The sequence below is a fragment of the Peromyscus eremicus genome, chromosome 15 (assembly GCF_949786415.1).
Source record: "Peromyscus eremicus chromosome 15, PerEre_H2_v1, whole genome shotgun sequence".
NCBI lineage: Eukaryota > Metazoa > Chordata > Mammalia > Rodentia > Cricetidae > Peromyscus > Peromyscus eremicus.
The window spans coordinates 33,381,347-33,405,020 of NC_081431.1; the positions used below are offsets into that span (position 1 = coordinate 33,381,347).

General features: G+C 41.2%; 1 protein-coding gene across 1 annotated transcript in view; it reads right to left on the reverse strand.

Annotated features, from left to right (window-relative positions):
* Positions 1 to 608: 608 nt before the first annotated feature.
* Positions 609 to 23,674, reverse strand: part of Slc9c2 (solute carrier family 9 member C2 (putative)) — a 57,272-nt gene continuing 34,206 nt past the window's right edge. The window contains exons 18-28 of the mRNA XM_059280370.1: positions 21,482 to 21,631; positions 18,895 to 18,946; positions 17,603 to 17,751; positions 16,087 to 16,212; positions 14,692 to 14,790; positions 11,987 to 12,154; positions 10,600 to 10,731; positions 7,719 to 7,904; positions 6,765 to 6,849; positions 5,484 to 5,539; positions 609 to 1,163 (exon numbers count right to left, since the gene is read on the reverse strand). Of these exons, the coding sequence (XP_059136353.1) occupies positions 1,128 to 1,163; positions 5,484 to 5,539; positions 6,765 to 6,849; positions 7,719 to 7,904; positions 10,600 to 10,731; positions 11,987 to 12,154; positions 14,692 to 14,790; positions 16,087 to 16,212; positions 17,603 to 17,751; positions 18,895 to 18,946; positions 21,482 to 21,631 (1,239 nt within the window). The 3' untranslated portion in view covers positions 609 to 1,127. The remainder of the gene's footprint in view (positions 1,164 to 5,483; positions 5,540 to 6,764; positions 6,850 to 7,718; positions 7,905 to 10,599; positions 10,732 to 11,986; positions 12,155 to 14,691; positions 14,791 to 16,086; positions 16,213 to 17,602; positions 17,752 to 18,894; positions 18,947 to 21,481; positions 21,632 to 23,674) is intronic.

Here is a 23,674-nt window from a genome sequence, read left to right on the forward strand (position 1 = left end):
GCAAAAAGAATAAATTCATCTTTGGTTGATGCTTATATTTTTTCACTCATAAACAGTTCAGGGCCCACCCCATGAAATGGTACCACCCCCAACAGGCCAGTGATCTTCTGACATCAATTAATAGTCAAGACAATCCCCACCACAAGCATGCCCATAGGCCCACCTGATCTAGGTAATTCCTCAACTGAAGCTCCTCAGATATGTTGAGGCAAACTGACGATTAAAACTAAGCAGCCTTCCATCTAGAACGGAAGGTCTTCACAGGTGTTCCTGACAAGAGAGGACAAAGCCAAGGGTGAAGGAGTGGGACACTGGAAGGGACTTGACCCATGACACTCTCGAGTGGCAACACCAGCCTGCTTCACCTATTTGCAGACATGTTACATCAGAAAAACGAACCTCTGTGGTCAAGTGCACTCAGGTTTCCGTAGTCATACCTGGCATTTCCTGACATAGTGAAGGCCACCCAGGACCTGCCCTGAGGTTTGAAAGGTCAACTTTTTCTACCATACATTTTTTGTTGTTGTTGTTACCTCTATTAAGATTTTCCCAAAACTATCCTATTCTCAGTCTGGTTGAAATGATAAAGAATAATGGATTCTAAAAAGTTATTCATTGACCATAACATTCAACTTTATTTGGCTTTTAAAAATAAAATAGAAAGTTATGTCAAATAGAACTATGAAATGTAAGAATGTTGATTTCTCCTAGACTTTGCTTTCAGTAACCAAGATTGTGGAACATTTTCCCATTTTTCAGCACATACTAAATTAGAGAAGGAAGATACAAAGTGTCAGAGATGCATTAATTACAGCAATTTCACAAGTATTCTGCTTCGGACTTCCACATTAATTGCACATCTCATTTCCCAACTTACTCTGTTACCACCTGTGCTAAGCCAGGGGAAGCGTTCCTTGCCTCAGTTTTAAAGAATTTTATAGTATCCTGGAGACTTTTGAGTATCTCAAGTATAATGCAACTACTAAAAGTCTGAAGTGTTGGTGGCAATCCATTAATTGCTTCTAAAATAAATGCAGCAGCAAACAGTTTGAGCAGTTTCTAAGTCAACATTTGTGCCCAGGTGTCAGCTCCACCTTTATCTGACTCCACACATCATAGCTGTCTTGCTAATATGTCTTTCTAAAGAGATGTCCACCTTCCACCTGCAAAAGAAAGTCAAAAATATTAGACTATGAATGCTTCAGGAAAGATTCTTGCCAATTAAATGAAGTCAAAAATTACTGGAAGCTTTCTATTTTATTGTTTATTTTTCCTTAAAAGAACTTACATACTAAAGGCTCTGAGTTACAATATGCAATTAACATGTGTGTTTATAATCTTTATTTATTCATTTACTTTTCTTTAACGTGCCTGAGTGTCTTGCCTTTATGTATGTGTTGTTTTTCCTTCAGCAGAGAGCCTGGCTTTAATCTGCCGCTTTTCAGCCAGTAATTGCAGCTCTGCTGTTACTGGCCTGCTTCTTTAGCAGCGGCTCAGCCACTTAGGCCATGGCCTAACAGGAATTCTGTTCCCACAGGCACCAGTTCTGTTGCTGCCCCCAAATATAGCTTTTAATTAAATCTCTATCATCCTATTTATCAATAAGACTTGGGAGTCAGAGGCTGGGGTGAAAACCTGCTAGCTCAGAGAGGTTGAATAGCAACTAGCTGACCTCTGTTTGCAGGTGTCTCCTAAAGGGAGTGTCCTTCCCTCTGCCAAACCAAAAAAAAACCCATGCCACAAAAGGTCCCTCCCCACTACTTCCTGTGTGTCTCTCTCTCATCTTCCAGATACCCTCTGACAATATATGATTACTCTCTGTCAACTAGTTGCTAACTCAACCTCCTGACCCAAGGTTGATTTTATTTAATTAATGCAAATGAAAACTCAGGGTTCACAATGTGATCGAATACCCCACAACATGTATTGCTGTGGGATAGTGCTTTTGTACACTGGTTTAATAAAATGCTGATTGGCCAGTAGCCAAGCATGAAGTATAGGTGGGGTGAGCAGACTAAAGGAATGCTGGGAAGAGGAAGAGCAGAGTCAGGATTCACCAGCCCACCATCCAGGGAGCAGCATGTAATGATGCACAGGTAAAGCCACGGAAAATGTGGCGACATATAGATTAACAGAAATGGGCTGAGTTTAAGTGTAAGAGCTAGTCAGTAGTAAACCTGAGCCAATGGCTGAGTAGTTTTAATTAATATAAGCCTCTGTGTGTTTACTTGGGTCTGAGCAGCTGCGGGACTGGTGGGTGAGAGAGATTTGTCCTGACCTTCTGTGGCCCGCAGGACACAGGAAAATTTCAGCTACAATGTATATATGTGCACCATGTGCATGCCTAGTGCCTATAGAACCTGGATCCCCTGGAATTGGAGTTACAGATGATTGTGAGCCACCATGTGGGTGCTGAGAACCAAACTTGGGTCCTCTGCAAGAGCATCAAGTGCTCGTAACCACTGAGCCATCTCTCCGGCTCCACATGTATATTTCTATACTGTAAAGAGATGCTGCATTAATTTAGTTAGCAATTGATACTACATTAATTCAACTGCCAAAGATGTGCTTAAGAAAAGAGAGAAGTGTCATGAAATTTCTAGTTAACTTTATGACTGATTACAGAGTAACTGGAAACTTTTCCTATAAATTGTGGAAGTGAAAACTTTTTAGAAAATAATGGGGTCTATGGACCGGGAATATGACTCACTGGTACTCTGCTCCTAGCTGGTACACTGGTACTAGCATGCTTTGAGGCTCTACAAATAATAGTGATAATGATGATACCGGGAAGAATGAGTAATAAGTGAGGAGCCCAGCTGTTTGATTCTCAGGATCACCACCTATGAAATAAGCTTCCTTTAAAGGTAAGGAAAGGATGACCCTAGAAGAGCTACCCAGAAAGAGCAGAGTTGGTCTTTTTTAAAAGAACTATCACCCATGACCTTGATTGGGGCAGCTGCCATGTCTTCTGACAAGCGCACTGCATCTCACCTTGATAGTAAATGTAGGTGGCAGGACTAAATCTTCTCTTAGAAGAGCCTCAGCATGGACATTTCCTTGAGGATGGAGTGTGTGTGTGTGTGTGTGTGTGTGTGTGTGTGTATCACTTTTGCTTAGAGGACAGGCTTTTTTTAGGGTGACTTGGTATCTAGCCATTAGAAATCAAAATAAGGGAGGTTACTGAAGACCCCTGAGGCCTGTCCTTTGCACCTATCACTCCTATACCCAGTCACCCTGTGAGACCTATCTGCTCATGCACCCCACCCAGATGTGGGCCTTGCTTCAAAAGAGCTATTGGAGGACTGAACAGAGAGACCCTATCATCATGAGCAAGCAGAGAGCTCCACCACCTGGGCTTAACTCTGTTCTGATCCAGAGTAACAAGTCCCTTGCCTCCACAAATCTAGGCATGGCTTCTAGCACTGCTCAGATTTCTCCACATCAGCTCTTGCAGCTGAAGAGATCAAGAAAAGTGAAAACAAAACTACACCAGGCTTTAAAATCATGTTTCAAAATATCTGGGTTTTTACTGTGATGTCTGTGAACCGCAGCAGTGATCAGCACTGAAGGGTATCCCTAAAAGTGTAACAATGGCGTTTATGTGTTGGTTGCAACTAGCAGCTATCCAATTGTGTTTAAGGTCCACTTGACAGGAGGGAACACATGCCTGATGCATGACTAGGAACAAAACTGGTCAACTCCATGTGGCTAATGAGGTCAGAGATCTCAGAGGAGAAGCTACTTCTGCCAGTTTCCTAAACCAGTATAATGGCTAACTGCATTCTAAGGACTTATCCTTCTCCCCACAGATAAGAGTAGCTCTTTCTTCCCTTCACCAGAGAAGCTTCTTCTACAGCAGACCATTACAGAAAGCCACCAGTCAAAAATGCAGAGAACAACTGATGTGGGGCGGGGGGGTGCAGGCAACCCCATTGGATACATCTACAATGCAATCCTTATAGCTAAGGCTCAGGGAACATCGAAGAAGATGGTGTACAAAGATTGTTAGAACCAGAAGAATAGGAAGTGTGCTGCAAGACTGTGTCCTCCATCCATGAAATCTCAACAATCTGGCCGTCTAAACAAGACCTGAACCATCGTTGACACACCAGTGTGGGTTGGAGAAAACACCCTGGGATGAAGGACTATAGGCAATTACAAACTGCTAATTGAGGGAGAATTAGTCTTCCCTGGAGATGAATACCCTAAATGGTTATGTCATCCCAAGTGGTCATCCCCCTCAAAAAAATACACATATAAGCAACACTAATGGACTCGGCAGGTTGCAGAGCCTGGGACAGTTCTTAGGCTGGCTGGCCAATGAGCCCCACAATCCACCTACCCTCCCTACCCACAAGCCACAGCTCAGGTGTGCTGCCATACCTGCCATGTATGTGAAGACTGGGGATCCAAACTTAGGTCCTCAGCCTTGTAGACGAAGCACACTGGCCATTGAGCCATTTTTCCAGTCTTTAAAATTATACGATTCAAAACAATGTTCCCTGATTTTAGCTTTTTGTTGTTGTTTTTTTAGATTTATTTATTTATTATGTATACAGTGTTCTGCCTGCATGTATGCTTGCATGCCATAAGAGGGCACCATATCTCATGATAGATGCTTGTGATTTTAGTTCTTAAGTAACACAGATTAGCTTTGTCTCAACTAGTCCAACTTAGTGAGCTGCAACAAGGTGTCTTTTCTCACTACCTGCATTTCGCTCCTTCATCTCACTATGTATTTAGATATTTATTTAAAGACAGGGTATCATACAGCTTGGGCTGCTCTCAATCTTACTAGATAGCTAAGAATGACCTTAAGTTCCAGGTCCTCCAGCTTCCCCCTCCCAAGCGCTGAGATTATAGATGAAGGGACTCTGGCCAGCTGGAGTATGGCTGACACAGCTTTCTCTGGCAGCCTTAATCTTCTCCCTGTTCCCTTTGCCTTGCTAACAACTGTCAGGTTGCATCCCTAACACTAGCCACCAAGGTCCATTCCCTTATTTGGTGACTCCCTCCTCCTGAGGCTGATTACCAAGGTCCACCTATCAAAGTGTTGAAGTCTAGCAATCAAAAACCCCCTTTGGCTCACCTAATTAACATGCTTAATTAAAATCAAACACCTCATCCTAACATAGGGTTTCTCTTTTACCTTTATAAACTGCCATTTGCCTATGGACCATGTCTGTCTCCTCTCTATCCAGGGGCAATCCTTTGTCCCTCCAGGACAAATACCCTCCCCCATCTCTCCCTTGTTCCCTTCCCCTTCTCCCTCTCCTCTATCTCCTGTCTTTGTCCCTTATTCCTGCCCTCTGTCGCTCTGGGGCAAATAAATCTCCTTTGTGAAGAAAACTTGGTCTTAGGGGTCCTGAGCCAATACTTGTCCTTTCAATCGGTGTGTGCCACCATGCCTGGTTTGTGCATAGCTATGTAGATTAATATTCACAATAAGAAAAATCTATTCCAAGGGCCCGATTTATTACCTCTTCTTTCCTCTTCCAGTTATAATCTTTCTTGGTCGTTCGAAGACCAGTGTTGACTGAGGTGAAGAGAAAAAAAAAAGAATTACGAATATTTGAGTATCAGACTGCTCTCTCCACATAAGTCTTCCCTTCCACTTCCCATTTCCAAACAGGCTCTTTACTTTCGTCCCTTGGAGCTTTGGAATGAGCTCCTAAAAGTCTAACATACAGGCTGACAAGCAGGTCCCACAAACAAAGCAGACTGTATATAGGCAAAATGGTACAGTGTGGACTGCATAGGCAGGCATCTGCTCCCATTGTACAAATCAATCACTATCTCACTGACTCTTGCCACATATGGGAATGAGGGCTACATACTGGTAGACCTCTTTTTTTTTAAATGAAAATCTCAAAAATCTACATTTGTAAATGTGAAACTTCTATTTGTTTTTCCATGGCAACTCACTGAAAATTTTCAAAGCAAAATATGTGTCACAGTCCAAACTCAAGGAACTGGATCGAGACCTGGTCTTAACCATTTGTGAGCTGTGTCCCAAGCCCACTGGAGAATACTAATGGCTATGCTCTCCTCTGTCTAGTATCTTTCCAAAGGGCCTGAGGTAGGAGAGGTCTACTCTCAAAACAGCAATTCATTAAGAATTGCATGATCTCACAGTTACATTTCAAGGCTGACTCTGTATTCAAGCTGGGCCAGGTGGGATGGTGTTGACACGGAGCCCAGCAAGGCAAGGACAATGAGCATAGAATGAAGTCCTTGGGTATATTTTCTCCAGAACAAAGCCTTCCTACCTACTCTTCTCTGTGTAATCAGTGCTCAGCAACATGATTGAGAATTGCATCTATTGACTTCAATTACTTAAGTGTAACTAGAGCAATCCATTGGACTTGTGGCTGTGACTACAGTTTTTAATACTCAAAGAAGGTGGGTCGGGTTTCATATTCCCTTCAGTTTCAGGGAACAGACCATTCCCCTCCCTTGACCCCACTGTGGGAGTCTCTCCTCTCCCCATTTCAGTAGCACCCCAATAGCACTTTGCTGGTCCACCCTACCAGGGCTTGTTGTTTGTTGACAAGGTATATGGAGGGAGGGACATAGGAGAGGCAAGAACCACATGGATTTCAGTGCCTGTGTTAGATAACCTCCCAAAAGCAAAGTGGAAGCCAGTGTGGGCCCTAGAGTGAAGACCACATCCAATCACTTTTCAGAATTAAAAGAATTTTACATTTGTCAAAATGCTTCACAGTAATTTTCTCACCACTAAAAGGCTATCCATCCCTTACCCATGGCGTGAGAGGTCTCATCACTTGTGACAGGCTCAGATGTTGGGATGAGCAGAAGCTTGCTTACATCTGAAATTCCCTGGACCTAAAGGCAAAAGAAATAAAAATTAGTCAAAAGAACACACATCAGTCCTCAAGTGGCTGCTTCCCAATTTTCTTTGTGAAGAATGTAAGACACAAGCTGAAACTTAGCACTAGGTCTCCAGCCTAAGCTCTGTGTGTGTGTGTGTGTGTGTGTGTGTGTGTGTGTGTGTGTGTGTGTATTACTTTTACCTGCCTCCTTGTCTGTCTGTCTGTCTGATTATGTAGCCCAGACTGGCCTCCAACTCACTAGCGTCTCTCCCCACCAAACTGCTGGGACTCCGACATTCACCACACAAACCCAGGCAAGACTTATCCTTTTACTTTGAAATTCCCTTTTGTGTTGTTTCAAAGAAATCTTAAGCCAGAAAAAAAAATTGTCTTTTGAATATTTATGGAAGCCAAAACAAAAATGTCTACTCCTTACTTGTAACTGGACTAGAGTACTTCATTTAGAAAGAAGGGAATGGCCAGCAAGCTGTGGATTGCTTTTACATCTACACTGAAGATCAATGATTCAAGGCCAGCCTTCCCATTGGCTTCCCAGAATGCTCAGAGCAGAACAGAGATTAAACCAAGGTCTCTAAATTCTGAGTTATGTCAACTAGTCCTCACACCAGCCTAACAACATGGCTGCTGCCAGCATCCTCATTACATTAAGTAGCAAACCAATGGTCAAAACAGTTGAGCAGCTGCTTGGTTCCTGCGTCCAGTAGGCAGCATCCACTGTTAAATTCTAACTCCAAACTTTTCTCTCTTAGTGACTAGCTATTTTAAGCACACAATTAACTGTTGTCATCTCAGTTTTGAAGCTGCTTATGGAACACCACAACAAGCAAACAGCAATGGCTCTTTAGAAATTGTACACCTTACCTGCTCACAGGACTTAGGAATAATGCTGGGTGCAACATGTGATTCTTTCGTTTTGTTATCAATTACATGGCCATACACAAGAATAACGAGTTTCGTGGTCACATGATTAAGAGTCATTTCATTATAGCTTGACAGAGTCTCCACATATGCGTGATTGGACGTCACACACTTCTGAAAGTTTAAATCCTACAAGGAAATTACATTTTTCTATAAATCAAACAAACAGATACATGATATCAAGAAGAAAACAGATACGCTGGTCTGAGTTTCTTGAGGGGGTCAGAATGTACGTACATGCTGGAATCGACTATTTAGAGTTTAGCATGGCTTCTACAAATGACCCTGAATTTGGTTACCCTGTCTGATGAATGAGCCATCAGCTGCATCATATGATCAGCCATGTGCTACTGGATTTCTAGGCTTCATCAGGCTTAAGACTTACAGGTTTCTTCTAGCAGTAAGCAAATGTCCCACTTGACAATTGAATAGGCAATAATAACAAAAACCCCAAATCGAGGCAAGCAAGGCACCACATCTGGGCCATACCCGAAGGCTCAGAACCGTAGACTTTGGAACTGAATGGCAGCTGTTGTGGGTGGAAGTGAGTCCACTCCCCTAAGGTTTAGATGAAGTGCTAACCCTCAGTGTCTCAGAATATAACTTTATTTGGAAGTAGGACCTCTATAGTTAGGTAAGATGAGTCTATGTAGGAGTCAGGGAACTTTGTAGACACATTTGAACACAGGGAAAATTCTGTGTGGAGATAACGGTGCCCAAGCACAATCCAAGGAGGGAAGCCTGAACCAGATGTTCCCTGCTGGCAGAAACGGCATTGCTTTCAGGGTAGCCTTTGGTTGTCAGTCACCGACAGGCAAGTGAAGTGCCTATTTTCTAGGGGCATCAGCACAGCCAGTGCACGAAAAACACAAGAAAATTAGCAAACATTTTATCTAAAATTTTGCAACAAGGGGGGAAAAAACCTAGAAGTGTGGTATTAGGGTTTGAAAATGCATGTATATTTTGACATCGAGAACTGAAGAGAGCATTATCTAACGAATGTCTGGGGTGCTAAAAAGTCTTAACTGATTAACTCTTTTGTGGAATTATCAGAAGGCAATAATTCCTACAATCTTCCCATAATTGCTCTCTCTTTTTGTTGTTGTTGCTGTTGGTGCTTTAAAACAAACCCTAGCTTTCCTCTCATTTTAGTTTTTCACACCTAAAACTATTTGTTTGTTTTATTTCGGGCTTTGTTTTAAGACAGAGTCTCAGTCTGTAGTTGAGGTTGGCCTGTTGCTCTTGGTCCTCAGGCCTCTATCTCCCTACCCTCAGCTAAAAATAAGACTCTTAAAGCATTTCTTATATAGCCATGATGTCATTAAAGAGTTAATAATAAATAATTATGAACTCCTTAGTATCATCTAATAGTCAGGACACAATCAAGTTTCTCAAGTTGTGTAAAATATGATTTAATACCCAAAGTACTAAATTTGTTTTTCCATATTTACATTATTTGATCCAGAACAGTCTCTCTTCCCCTTCTTCAAGTCATTGGGTTATTGAAAAAAATGAAATGAGTTTTTGCTAGGCAGAATAAATTAGATTCTGAACTTATCTAGTGGGATAGGGGGAATCTAATAGATATTCCCTGAGGAATAACACTGGAAAGATAATGGTTAGTACTGTCAATTTGAAAGAATCTGCAATCACCCAGGAGGTGGCCCTCTGGACGTGCCCATGGAGGATTATTTTGATTTGTTAATTAATGTAGAAAGATCCATCTTCATTGTGGGCAGGACCATTCTCTGGGCAGAGGATTCTGAACTGGTGCTGATAGGGAAGGAAGGCTGAACACTAATTTGCATTCATCCTTCTCTCCTTCCTGACTGTGACTATGATGTGACAGCTGCTTCAAGCACCTGCGACCTTGACTTCGCTGCCTTGATGGACTGTGCCCTTGAACGGTGACCTCAAATAAACCCATGGGTTGGTTTTGTCAAGAGTATTTTAGCACAGCAATCACATAATTAAGTGGGTTGTGGATAAACATTATTGTCCTTGACATTTTATCTTTGAACATTCTCGTTTTCATTATGAATTTGTATGGTTTGTGATTCAAAACATAATTATAAAGGACAGTTGCTCTGCTATTGAGAAAGTCCAACACCCTGGTCTTAACATTCCTCTCTGGAGGTTCTTTCTAGATGAGCAATTGTCTTATTCTTATTCCTCATGGAGAGGCAATATAAAAGGAAAGGAATCTTAGTTGCCTTACTCTTCCACCAAGATTTTTCTGAAAGTTATTATTGTCATATTGGAAATGAAACCTGACTGGCTTGCAGGATGTACTGTTTTTAACCCGAGGTTTACAGTTAATCAGCGAAAATTGTTGAGCTTTGGGTCTGTCACCTCCTCAACTTCTGATTCACAGTAGGGGTGAGAATAAATACTAAGTAACTCACAAATATAAGACTGCAAATTATGCTGGTCCAGGACAGACTTGAACCAACTACTCTTTGGAGGAAACGTTCACAGACAGGACTTAGTCATCTCACCAAAGGTTTTGAAAACCTAAAAGATGTGTGTCCAGGGTTGTTCATGAACTTCTTCTGATTAATGATATGCTAAGCTTTGGGAGGATCCACCTATTTAATAGTTTCTAATTCTGTTCTTTAAAAGGATCTTTCGGGTAGCCTGGAAAATTTGCCATGACAAGAGGATTAATGGCTCACAGGGATTTAGGATGAGATAGTAGCTAAAACTCATTTTAAAGAATCAGATATCACCTTCCTATCTATCTTTGTCTGAAAAATATGGGATGTACTTTATTAAAAAAAATTTAGTACCTACAAATTTATTTCTATTTTTTCATATAACTTACCTCACCAGCAACATTTTGTTCAAAATACTGATTCACAATATTAAGAGCAAGCTTGAGCCATATTTTATATTCCAGAGATGGCCAGAAGACATCAAAACCTTCATATATATCCTCCAGGGGGATGAAGAAGGCCTAAAATAACAAGGTACCAGGACACAGACATCTAAATTATAATCGATCATTAAACAAGATGGTCACCATCTTCTCAGACACCCAACAACCAACTCTATGAGACTCTAGCACCAATATGATACTCTAATATTTAAAAGAATTAGCATTGTGGAAAAAGTATATAAGATGATCAAATGTGTGGTCCAGGGAAAGATATACTCTTTAAAAGTAGCCCAGAGGGGCTGTAGAGATGGCTCAGCAGTTAAGAGCACTGGCTTTTCTGAAGGTTTGGGTCGCAGTACCCATGTTAGGTGGCTCACAATCATCTGTAACTCCAGCACTCCAGCTCCTGGGGATCCCATGCCTCTGGCCTCTACTGGCGCCTGTACTCACATATACATACCTACATGCACACATGTACACACCTACACATAACTAAAAATAAAAAACAAATCTTTTTAAAATGTATATATACATATATATATATGTATATATATATATTCATCACTCAATAGTTATGTTGAAATTTTGGTTCATGAGCCTGAGATTCAGGACCTGAGCCCTCACAGCAGTTAATCCACAGTGCTCCCTACTTACAGTGCCCCTTTCCAGAGGCAAACTCCTTGTACTCTGTCAGATTCGAGATAAATGAATTGCCATGAGTTCATTCAGACTATGACTAAATACATCCCTTCTCTCTTCTTCCGGAAACAACACGGTATAGTCTGATGAAGCACCATTTCTTTCTGCTGCTCTACATCCTCTAAGACTCTGTTCCTTCTATCAGCCTCAAAAATTGATAACAATTGTAACAGGGATTTTAGATTCTTTTAATGGGATTGTCCACATCAAATGGGATTTTAGGTCACTTATTGGTTGAACAAATTACCTATTACTTGGCAAGTGTAAACAAAAGAACGGGAGTTTGAAAACAAATGACTATTCCTTCAGAATGCTGCTTTCAGAATAGTGACAATTTGCATAGCATAACACTACAGACAAGTTTCTAATCTCCATAACATCAGAGGACAGGCATCCTCTCTACTTGACTAATACAGAAATCAAGACTCAATGAGGTTAAATAACTCATCCACAGGCAAGATGCAGCAGAGCTCAGCAGAGCCTCATATGTGAGAGATTTAGCCCGTCTACTCTGAGCTATTCTATACTGCTGGCATTAACTGATCAAGTGATCAAATAAAATATCAGACCCCAGCCAAAGAAAAGATTCCTTATCAAGGATTAATTAATAACCTACAACCGAACTATTTTGTACCTGCAAAGTAGTTTCACAGATGGCAGTATAATCAACTTCGCGCTTAAGCAAACAGCTTAGTTCACCAAGTACATCCCCACTGGTACAGTACTCTGTGTACATAGTCTTGAACTGTCTGCCAGTCCTCTGGCTTGCTTCTATCCCAAAGGTGGGAGATGAGCTATGCAACTGTTGGGGCGAGGTTATGAAAAGGGAAATAAAAACGTTAAGTTCATGGAGTGTACCAATGGTTTCCACTCTTTCTTACAATTGTTCTAGAGCAAGTCAAAGATTCTTTAATGAGATGTGCCAAGAACAAAGGGAAGAATTGACTTCCACAAAAGTCATGGTTTATTTTGTATTTCAACATCTCAAGGCAAAGGTTTTCCTCAAACAAAGATGAAAGTTTTTGGGCTAGGGATGTAGCACTTGCCTACCATGCTTGAGACCTCAAGTTCAGTCCTTAGCACTGAAAAGCAAAACAAAAACAAACAAAAAGAAAAAAAGATTCTTATAGGGATTAAATAACAAAAACATATTGCCTTTCTTGACTACTTTTATGAAAATTAAAATAAACCTCTTCCTATAGGCATAACTTTTTAACATACTACTGGTTGGAGAGCACTAGTCTAAGTTAGCTGAAATGCAAAATGCTTCAAAATATGAAAATTTCTGAGGGCTGAAATAACACCACTGATAGAAAATTCTACACTTGATCTTATATAATGGATCACAGTCAAAATGTAGGCACAATAAAAATACTGTATAAAAGTGCCTTTAAGGTATATAGAAGGCATACAAGAAACAAAAATGAATTTAATGTTTGGACTTGAATATTACTCCAAAGAGATCTCATTATAAATATGCCAAAATCTGATTCCAAACATCAGAAGGACACTCTGATGACTGTAACAGGGAGCTAGAAATTGGGATTTTCATGCTGAGAATAAGGATGTGCCACCCACAGAATCCCTGGTGTCAGAAGAAAGACTCATTTCCCAGGAAAAAAAACTACCATCATGTATATTTCCTGGTTTTTCTTTACATTCTGTAAATTTTTTATGAGAAATGCCCAGACAGATTAAGAATTTTCCCCTCCCCAGTTATGGACAAAGCTGTAAACAAATTAATGTTCCCATTCTTTATGCTATGTTGTTTTCTTCATAGGCAGTGAGAGACACTAACACTGTGAAGGGCAAGAGAGGGAGATGAGGGAGAGAGAATGGCGGCACATTCCTATAATCCCAGCACTTGGGAGGCAAAAACAAGTGGCTCTCTGGGTTCAAGTCAAGTCTGGTCTACAGAGTGAGTTCCAGGACAACCAGCTCTATACATAGAAACCCTATCTCAAAAAAACAAAACAAACAAATTTCTCAAGACCAGATAGCCACTGGTAAGATTCTGGGAGTGCCATATCCAAAAGACTCAAGATACTGTCCCTTAATGGCCGCTAGTTTTGTTACCAGAAACACACACACACACACACACACACACACACACACACACACACACAAACACAGCCTGTCAACTTCTCATAACCTAGAATCACCTGATACAAGTCTCAGTTGAGGAGTTATCTAAACCAGGCTCATCTGTGAACATGTCTGTGAGGGATTATTTTGATTGTTTATTGACCCAGCCACTGTGGGTAACACCATTCCCTAGGCAGAACCCTGAACCACACAAGAGTGAAAAAAGATGGTTGAACATCAGCAAGCAATGATGAATTTGTTCACTCTTTGCATCAGAGGTCCTATAGGTAGGATGTCTTCATTCCCAGCGTGAAATTTTCCTAGAGAAATCCTAATTTCTAGGACCCCTCTTTTACAATACTGAATGTGTATACATTTAACTTATTTCATACATTCTGTCCTCTCCTTTTATCCTTCCACTGGAAAATGAGTTCCAAAAGAGCAGAGATTTTTGTCAGTTTTTTCAATCCTATACCTAGAATGACCAGAGTTTGCTCATGATAGTAACAAAGTAAATATCTGTTTAATCAATGGATGAAACTGCCTAGAATCAGATTCTTGGGATTACATTTTCTTCATATTATTTTTTTGTCACAGCAGTTTATTTTCATCAGAGTGAAAGGTCTGAAATATTCATTTTAAAATGAGGAAGCTAACTATATTCTTTTCCCTAGGACAAAGGTTTGTCACATAAGAGCATCAACTGGGAACTAGGAATTGATCAGTGTATAAGCCACGCTGACCACTGTAGCCAGCTACTAAGGTGTCAGTATGAAGGGAGAGGCAGGGTTCTCATATTCTCTCTCTCTCTCTCTCTCTCTCTCTCTCTCTCTCTCTCTCTCTCCTCAAACAAAAGTCTCCTCATTGATCAACTGAAAAGTTTTATTTTGATCTTCATCCAACTTGACCTCTGTGAGACTTTGGACTGCAGCCAAGCTTATGCCCGAATTCTCAGTTAGGTGAATGAGTCCGAGTACTTACTAGTTTCCATGTCTGAACATCCTCGAACCACTAATTCCTCCAGCTTTGTTGTGAAGAGTAAATTGACAGCTCTGAGTGCACTTGGTAAAATGGGAAGCACATTCGAGTATTGAGTGTGAAGATTCTGTCTCGATTGTCACACTCACTCCCCTCGGAAACGGTTTCATGTGGAAGAGACTAACAATTTCAAACTTTTCAGCTCCAGAACTTACCCCTAAGTTGCAACTGTGTATTCAAAATGCATTTTAAATAAAGAAAATTAGTCGTTCTTACACTAGCCATTCCTGAAATAATTAAGAAGATTCCTTGTGACATTTCACCTTCTCTACAGATGATATCACCGTAGTCGAAATAGGTGAGTCTAGTTCTTCCCTGAATGAAAAAATAAAATAGGTTGGAGAAGTCAATCCTACAATTTTGTAGACCACTTGTCTAAACAGAAATAAGGTTTTAAAATTAAAAATAGTTATCAAGTAGCATAAAAATGGAAAACATACCCTGGGGTTGTTATAATATATACACATACCACATCAATTTTAAGAAATAAAAATACAGGCAAACAAGCAAAGACTTTGTGATCAGTTCTTAACACAGCAAAGAATGCTAGCACCCAGTAAATGTTTAGGGGATGATTGAGCAAAAAAACAATTAAGGAAGTGCTTAGCCCTCACTGGGGCTTAGGCTATAAATGTCAAGCCTGGAAATCAACTTCTTGGCCACAGAAGGTTTTTAGTTAGGTGGGGAAGGTGTTGTCAATAAAGTATGATGGTTGTGGCAAAGCAGACAGGAACATGGCACTTGGGGACAGTGAAGAAAGGTCACGGGGTCTTTTCCCAGTTGTTTGTGATACCCTCACTAGCAAGATAGGGATAGCTAAGCTGAGTCCCGAAAGAAGAGCAGCAGATAGCAGATAGATATGAAAAGACCTAGATGCAAACACAGTGTATACAGTTGAGATAGCTGCAAGAGATTCCGCTCATCTAAGGTAGGGACAGAGTCTGAACTGAAGCAGAGAACCTAGGATTTGAGACACAATTGCTGTACCTATAAAATGTCCAAGATTCCTGTTAGGCCTTTGCACCCTGCCCAAGGTTGGCTAATGTTATAGACTTAATGTTTGTGTCCTCCTAGGACGCATATGTTGAAATCCCAGGTCCTAGAGTAAGGGTTTTAGGAGGTAGAACCTTTGGGGCATGCTTAGGTCATAAAGGTGAAGTCCTCACGTTCAGGTTTAGTGCCTTTATGAAAGAAGCACCATAGAGCTCTCTTGCTCTTTCTGTCAGATGGAGACAATGAGAAGACAGTCATGTAATGAACCAGATGGAGACTCTCACCAGAAACCATATCTGATCATGCCCTGATTTTGGATTTCCCCAATTCCAGAACTGTGAGAAGTAAGTTTCTGTTGTTTGAAAGCCACTTGGTCTGCGGCGCTTTGCTATAGCAAATCAAGCTAAGATACCCAAATGGCTTTTCACTTGTGAAAGCAACCATAATTCTTCAGAACATTTTCTCCTTGCTTAAATTAGATTCCTGATGTCTTCAAATAAATAAATAAAGGCTTCATTTAACTGAAGTTATGCTTTTGATACGCTTTTCTTTAGTTGTTAGTTGGGGCAGGGGGAAATGTTTACATCAAGCCTGAGTCAGAACAGAAGACATTATTACCTTGAAGAACTCAATGAGGACATCTTTATTTTCCAACCAAACGATGTTGGGTAGGTATTTGTCAGGGGTTGGAGGCGGGATTGCCATGGGAAAGTTATTCAAGGCTTTGATTTTTGTAAGTAGTACCTAAAAATGAAAATTCAAAATTATGGTAATTGTTTCTGTGACAAAAAAAATGGACGTGAAGTCGAAACCAAGGAAATCTAAGCACATTTCTGTTGTGCAGACTTAACTTGAGCTTCAAATCACAGCTCCCCACCCCTGCCGCCATGTGTATTATAATCTTTCTGTCCCTATTTTCTTCCTCTTATTTTCACTTATTAACTCAGATCAACTTGTCATCTTTATAATCCAATTATTACATCCTACCCTGTCTTACACACACACACACACACACACACACACACACACACACACACACACACACAGTTGTTCCCCTTCAAATACTGTTACTGTCTCTGTGGATGCTCCAGTCAGTAGAATGATGCAATACAAAATCCACCAGTAAATGGAGAAGTAGAAATAGATAGATAGATAGATAGATAGATAGATAGATAGATAGATAGATCCACTGAGGCTAGAGAACAAGCCAGAGGAAGATTTCAGAGACAATCCTGACAAGAAGTAAGGAATCTGGAAAGTTTTCTAAGTCTTTCTTCAAGTCCCTTCCTGAAACCTGGCCACACAGACTACAAGTCCTCTGAGTCCTTTTCATTAAGTCTCCAAGCCTGCTTCTTCACTGGATTTAGCTACAGATGGCTTCAGTCACTTGCAGCCACGTTGTTCAAACTGCAGGACATGCCAGGCAGCACTGGCTTTGAATGCCACGGGCATTAAAAATGTTGCCAGGAAGTATCGAGGTAGCTCTTGTGGTTAAACGCTTCCTCAAACAAATTCTCTTATTACATCCTGGGATGCCTGAGCTTATGGAACCAAACACAGTGGGAACCACGTTACTACCTTATTCATCTCAGTGCCCTCGTGCTTATCAATGATGTGTTACTACCTTATTCATCTCAGTGCCCTCATGCCTATCAATGATGTGTGTACTACCTTACTCATCTCAGTGCCCTTGTGTTTATCAATGATGTGTTACTACCTTATTCATCTCAGTGCCCTCGTGCTTATCAATGATGTGTTACTACCTTATTCATCTCAGTGCCCTCATGCCTATCAATGATGTGTGTACTACCTTACTCATCTCAGTGCCCTTGTGTTTATCAATGATGTGTTACTACCTTATTCATCTCAGTGCCCTCATGCCTATCAATGATGTGTGTACTACCTTACTCATCTCAGTGCCCTTGTGTTTATCAATGATGTGTTACTACCTTACTCATCTCAATGCCCTCGTACTTATCAATGATGTGTGTACTATTTATTCATCTCAATGCCCTCGTACTTATCAATGATGTGTGTACTACCTTATTCATCTCAATGCTCTCATGCTTATCAATGATATGTTAGTACCTTACTCATCTCAATGCCCTCATACCTATCAATGATATGTTACTACCTTATTCATCTCAATGCCCTCGTGCTTATCAATGATGCCTCTTGACCAGAGGAAGGTGAGGTTTCTCAGGGCTTTAGCAATCACATTGCGGATTGCCTGCTTTGTCTTCAGAGCAATGACAACATCACGGCCTTCGTGCTCTATGAGTCCTGAGAAAAATTAGATGTGGTAAGCAATCTATGCAACAACCACAATAACAACTAGTATTGTATTAGAATGTCCAAGGTATTGATACAATAGCCTTTCATTCTAGCTTCACACAGAACTCCTGAGGCTGGTAGGGTGAATTCGCATCCCCATCATATGGATGAAAACTAGCTTCCCACACAACTAAACAACTCTCTGTCCCATCTCCATGGTATCTCCTACCCATTTCTATGCCAAAACTCGTTTCACTCAAGTATTGTTTTAATGTCTCTGCCTATCCTCTCTATATTTTTTGTTGGTTGGATGATTAAAACACTTTCATTCAAAAGAGCATCCAGAGTTAGGTGGATGGGTCTTGTGAGCTCAAGTGGAATACTCATTCTCTTTTAATAAACACAAGAAGTCAGGGACTAGACTCTTGGCCAAAATTAACATTTCATGTGTCATCTTTACATTGAGCACAATGTCTGATGTATGTATGGAAGGTACTTATACACTTTTTTCATTAAAATGAATTGACCAGTAACATAAAGGATAGCCACGATCTAGAGCATTCGTTTTAGCACCAGATCCACCAAAGCTAGAGAACTGAGTGCCGACTTATTAGTCACGTGAACTCAGGCAAGCTAACCACACTAAGCAAAACAATGTCTTGTCAAAGGTCATCATCGTGTGGCTTTCCCTAAAATCCTTGAGGACCCTGACCTTGCCATCTGAACAGACACTCCTGCTCCCACCCTTTCCCTGCGCTGCCACAGCAGATGCCAGGGTCCCTCTGACCTTCTGCAGGGATGTCATTTTGCATGCTCAGACAGTCCACCACCCCCTGTAATGCCATATTTATAAGGGCCTCTACGGAGGTGATAGGGCTTAAATGATGTCATAAGAGTAGAGTCCCTACCTTGTAAGGATGGGATCTCACTAGAGAAATTGGGCACCAGAGTCCTTCTGCACATGCAGAAAAGGTCAAATGGGGCCACAGCAATAAGGCTCCCATGTTTACCCCCCACAAGAAGCCAGTCTTCACCAGAAACCAACCTTGACAGCACCATCATCTGGGATTCTGGCCTTCAGAAGCACAAAGAAATAAAATCTATAGATTACACAAAAAACAAATCAGGAAAGCAAATGCTCCAACCACTCACCTAGCTCTTTAATGGCCTCGCGCTTGTTTTTTTCTAAAATGTCATATAGTTTCTGTAAGAGATAATAAGAAGAAGAAGAAATAATAAGAAATGGTTCTTATTACACCAAGTACAATCCTGGCTTTATCACCTGAGTAAAAGTTAAAGAAGCATACAGAGGAATTTTCACTCAGTTTGATTTAGGAGAGCTTTTGTCTTCCAGAGAGTTCCATTGCATCCCCCAGGCCTGGACTCAGATTGCAGTGAATGTTGCAGGGCTGATGTTTTGCATAAGTACCATGCTTCACTATAACTATTATTAGTTCGAAAGAAGGAATGAAGGAAGGAAGGAAGGAAGGAAGGGAAAAAGAAAGAAAAAAGAAAGAGAGGGAGGAAGGGAGGGAGGGAGGGAGGAAGGGAGGGAGGGAGGGAGGAAAAGTTCTCTACACTACACTGTGCACAATTAAGAATTCTCATTGGCAGACACCAATTTGAAGATACACCGAGGGAACAGCTATTTGAGGATCTACTTTGCCAAGAGCACAAAAACCAGTGGGATGATGTGAACATGCTGTGTAAGTGAGTTCATGCTCCCTGAAGGCCACTCCTTAAAGAGTTGAAGAAGGAACTCCACACCGGCAAATGGGTGGCGTGATTGTTTTTTCAATCACACAACAGGTGCTGTGGGATGCTCGCTGTGTGCCAGGCACTGCTCCTCCTAAAGCTCACTCTGGCTGTCAGTCTTTCTGGAGCACATTCTTAGCCATAGCAACAACCCAGAGGCAACAATGCACAGTCCTCTGGGTCGTCACATACAAGTACCTGCAATGCACTCAGACACTGCATGCCACACTTATAGAGAACAATGGATTTGTTATCTGAAGCTTAAGCAAAACAAAACTTTTGTTTTTTCCCTCTGTTTGTTTGGGCTTTTAAAAATTACACCTAGTAAGTCCCTTGCTTTGACTATACAAATGAGACTTTGTATGTCCCTAACATACTCATGTCCAGCCTTGTTTGCATTGTGCTAAGCCTCCTTCTTGCAGAACTGAATTTATACTCACACTGAGATTCTGGGCAACAGTAACTCCTGCCTGCAAAGACATCACTACCAAAGAGGCAATGTCTGTTACCTCTCTGCAGGTAAACTGCCATAGGCTAGTTTCCAGAAACATCGAGTCACTTCAGAAGCATCTACCTAATACACATCACAAAAAGCCACTGAAGTCCTCTGTTTCTTAATTTTTATTTTCTTTAATGTGTAGGGATGTTTCATCTGAATTTATATCTGCACCATGAGTGCCTGGTACCTGAGCACCAAATCCCCTGGAACTGGACTTAAATATGACTGTGAGGTGCTATGTGGGTGCTGAGAACTGGACCCAGATCCTCTGGAAGAACAGTGAGCGCTCTTAATCACAGGGTCATCTCTCCAGCTCCCTGAAGTTCCCCATTTAAACAATGGAGATTTGTTTTATACCATAGCTATCAAGGCAACTGCCTCCAGACCCCTCTGCTGTCTCCTAAATGTCTAAAAACATCCTCAGCTCCCTCTCTGGCTCATGTTTGACTTCCCTCATCTTCCTTCTGGAGTCTTTTCTGCTATGAACTTCTCCATACTCTCTGTTTTGTTTGTTTTTTGTGTGGAGAGGGCTGTAGCGGGGGTCTCGTTGTGTAGCCTTGGCCAACCTAGAACTCACTGCATAGCCCAGCATGACCTAGAACAATCTTCCCACTTTCAAATGGGACTTTGAGGAAGCAGAAGTCATGCAGGAAACAGAAACTTTTAAAATAAGAGATTCAAGAGACTCTATTATTTTTTTTTTTTAAAGAAACTACTGCTTGGAAAAAGAAGTGATCATAGTGATTGTCAAAAAAATTTAAACCACTGGTTTAATGGGTCTGCAAATGAGGAGAAGGAACCCAGCAGAGGGCCGGCTGGAAACTTGCAAAGTCACGCTAAAACCTCCTCATGGCAAAGGGGGACAAAAGCTGAAAGTTGTGAGAAAACCTACGAACCATCCATGTGTGTGATTGAAATGACTGTGCTGAGCATCATGTTTAAGAGGGGCGGTCTGACCAGGGGGGGACGAGCAAGCAGGGGCACACAGTGGACTTTGATGTGCCAGCTCTTCTTGGACCAGTGACTGACTTGTCTTTGACTCCTTCAGCTTTTACACCCGTGACTCCACAACTACAAACTCCACCCTGAGGCTCCATGAGTGCCCGGGTCACACTTGACTTTCTTTAGCATTTTCAATTCTCTCTTTGGTGGGTTATCATCATCATCATCATCATCATCATTATTACTGCTTTTGCTTGTTGTGTCTTATTTTGTTTGAGATAGGGTCTCACACAGCACACCCAAGTGCATATACACACACAACCATACACCCACATACACACACACACACACACACACACACACACACACACACAAATAAAAAGTTTAGACTGTTCTCTGAAGCACCTTGTATAACAAACACTTGAACCTGTTTACCTACTGAAATCTGTCTGTTGGTCACACACATAACAAGCTGATCTTAGGGATATGAATACACCTAAGTAAGGTAATTCCCATCCACACCATCCAATGCCTGTTTCTCACCTGATAGACTGATTCACGACCAGAAATTTGCCTTATCAAAAGTTTGGCATCTTCTTGACTTTTGACATAGCCTTTTGTGATACTGTACATCAAGCTGAGGCTCTTTTTGATCTGTACGTCTGTCATGTTTATTAGTATTGGTATTATAATCTGGAGCAGCAGGGTGGAGGGAAAAATATACATTTAATTAAGTATTTTATCTCTCATGAGGATCTAGTTTACCATGGTTATGTGCATGCATGTAAGCAGAGGCGAGTGTGGGTACAGGCTGTGAAACCAGGATGAAGACCACGGGAGGGAATTAAAGGCTTTAAGCAAGGCAGAGAAAGCAACAGAACATATGGGACAGGAAAGTGGAAAAGAGACTGGGGCATACAAGAAGGGGAAGGGGGTGGGAGAGGAGGGAGGAGAATTAATAAAAATATAATTTTATTTGAAAATCCCATAGTGAAATCTAATACTGTATGCTAATTCAATTTTTTTAACTAAAAAAAATCATGAGGAAAACACCCTCCCCAGCAGAGGTTCTCAAAATGTCATCTGTAGGCCAGCAAAAGCATGTCCAAGAACTTTCTAGAAACGCAGCGTTTGGTCCTGTCCAGAAGTATAATGTCAGACACTGTGGTATGTGGTCCAGCAGGGCCTGTTTCCAAAAGGCCTCTGCCTGCATCCACACACACATGGGTTTGTGACCACTCCCTTTGTGCATAATTGACTGTAGCTTTAGGTGGAGTCTCTAGCATGCCCCTGTCCCTCAGTCTCTCTACTCTTCAACTTCAGAAAACCAATGTGGTGGCCCAGGAAGCTGAGCAACAGCTTGGAAGAATAAACTCTATCTCTGAACAATGCAGGCCACCTTCCATTCTTGTTCTACATTTCTCTACTTTTACGCTGAGGCCAGCTGGTGCAGGGACTTAAGAGAATGAGATCTCTTATACTATCTCTCCAGTCGCCATCTCTGTGACCTTCAGCAAGCTACCCGTGACTCTGAGGATTCCCTTTCCTCCTGAACAAAATGAGTCTAATATGTAAGGCCTGGAAAGCCAATGAAGCCACTGCTCCAAAGCCAACTGTCAATCACACACCAAGGGGTTTCCCATGGAGTCCATGATGAGTCAGAGCACAGGGGCATTTGGTGCGAGACTCAATATCAAGAGAGGAGAAAGTAAAAAGAAAACAGTACCATAGTACAGGAATTAAAAGAACAGAGAAAGACTTTATTAGCCGCCATTTTGATTGTGAACTTGGGGGTAGGGAGGATCTTGTTTAAAGAAAATGTTTTCAAAGCCTTCCTCCGTGATGCACTGATAACCCTGAGCTGACTGCTGACTCCTAGGGCAACTAAAATAAAGATCTCCAGTATTCTCCCAACCGTCACTGAGGCAGATATGTTTCTTTTCAAAGTCATATTGGGCTGAGTCTAACTTTTAGGGCACTTAACTTTATGTAGAAGTTACACCTACCTCAGAAGGCTATTATAAGAATTTAACTGGGTAAGTTATATAAAGTACTTTTTCCAGTTCCTGGCAAAAAGTAAGTGTTCAATTTAAAAACCCAACTATATAATAATATTGATTTCTTAAATATACTTTATTATGATTTTGTTCAGGCAGTACAAGACAGAAGGGCTGCTAACTGATTGAGAATTGCTGGGCACACTCTCAATAGATTTGTATTTGTTTAACAATCCCCTCTAAATTGGAGCATTCAATTCTGGAGGAAGGCTCCTTAAGACTCAGGAAATAAAACACACACAAGTATCAGAAAGTCCCTGAAACTTACAAGGCTCACAAGGCCTCTTCCCAAAATTATAGAATGGTGAGGACTGTGGGGAAAAGGAAACTGACCTGTCAACTCTGAGTCACCTCTGTAAGTAACCCCTCACCCATACTCCTATTAAATAAACCCAATAAACTCATAGGTTTACCAAGATGGACTTGAAATCCCTACTTCTGCCTTTCATTGATTTCCCTATCTGAAATGTACAGGCTGTTTTTTTCACATCTATTCCCCAAAAGTCACACAACAACTTGGCTTACACAAAAATACATCTTTAAAAATGTATTTCATCTTTAAGATTTTTCATAAAGTAATATGTCTAAAATGATTATCTTGTTCCAGGCGGTGATGGCACATGCCTTTAATCTCAGCACTTGGGAGGCAGAAGCAGGGAATTTCTGAGTTTGAGGCCAG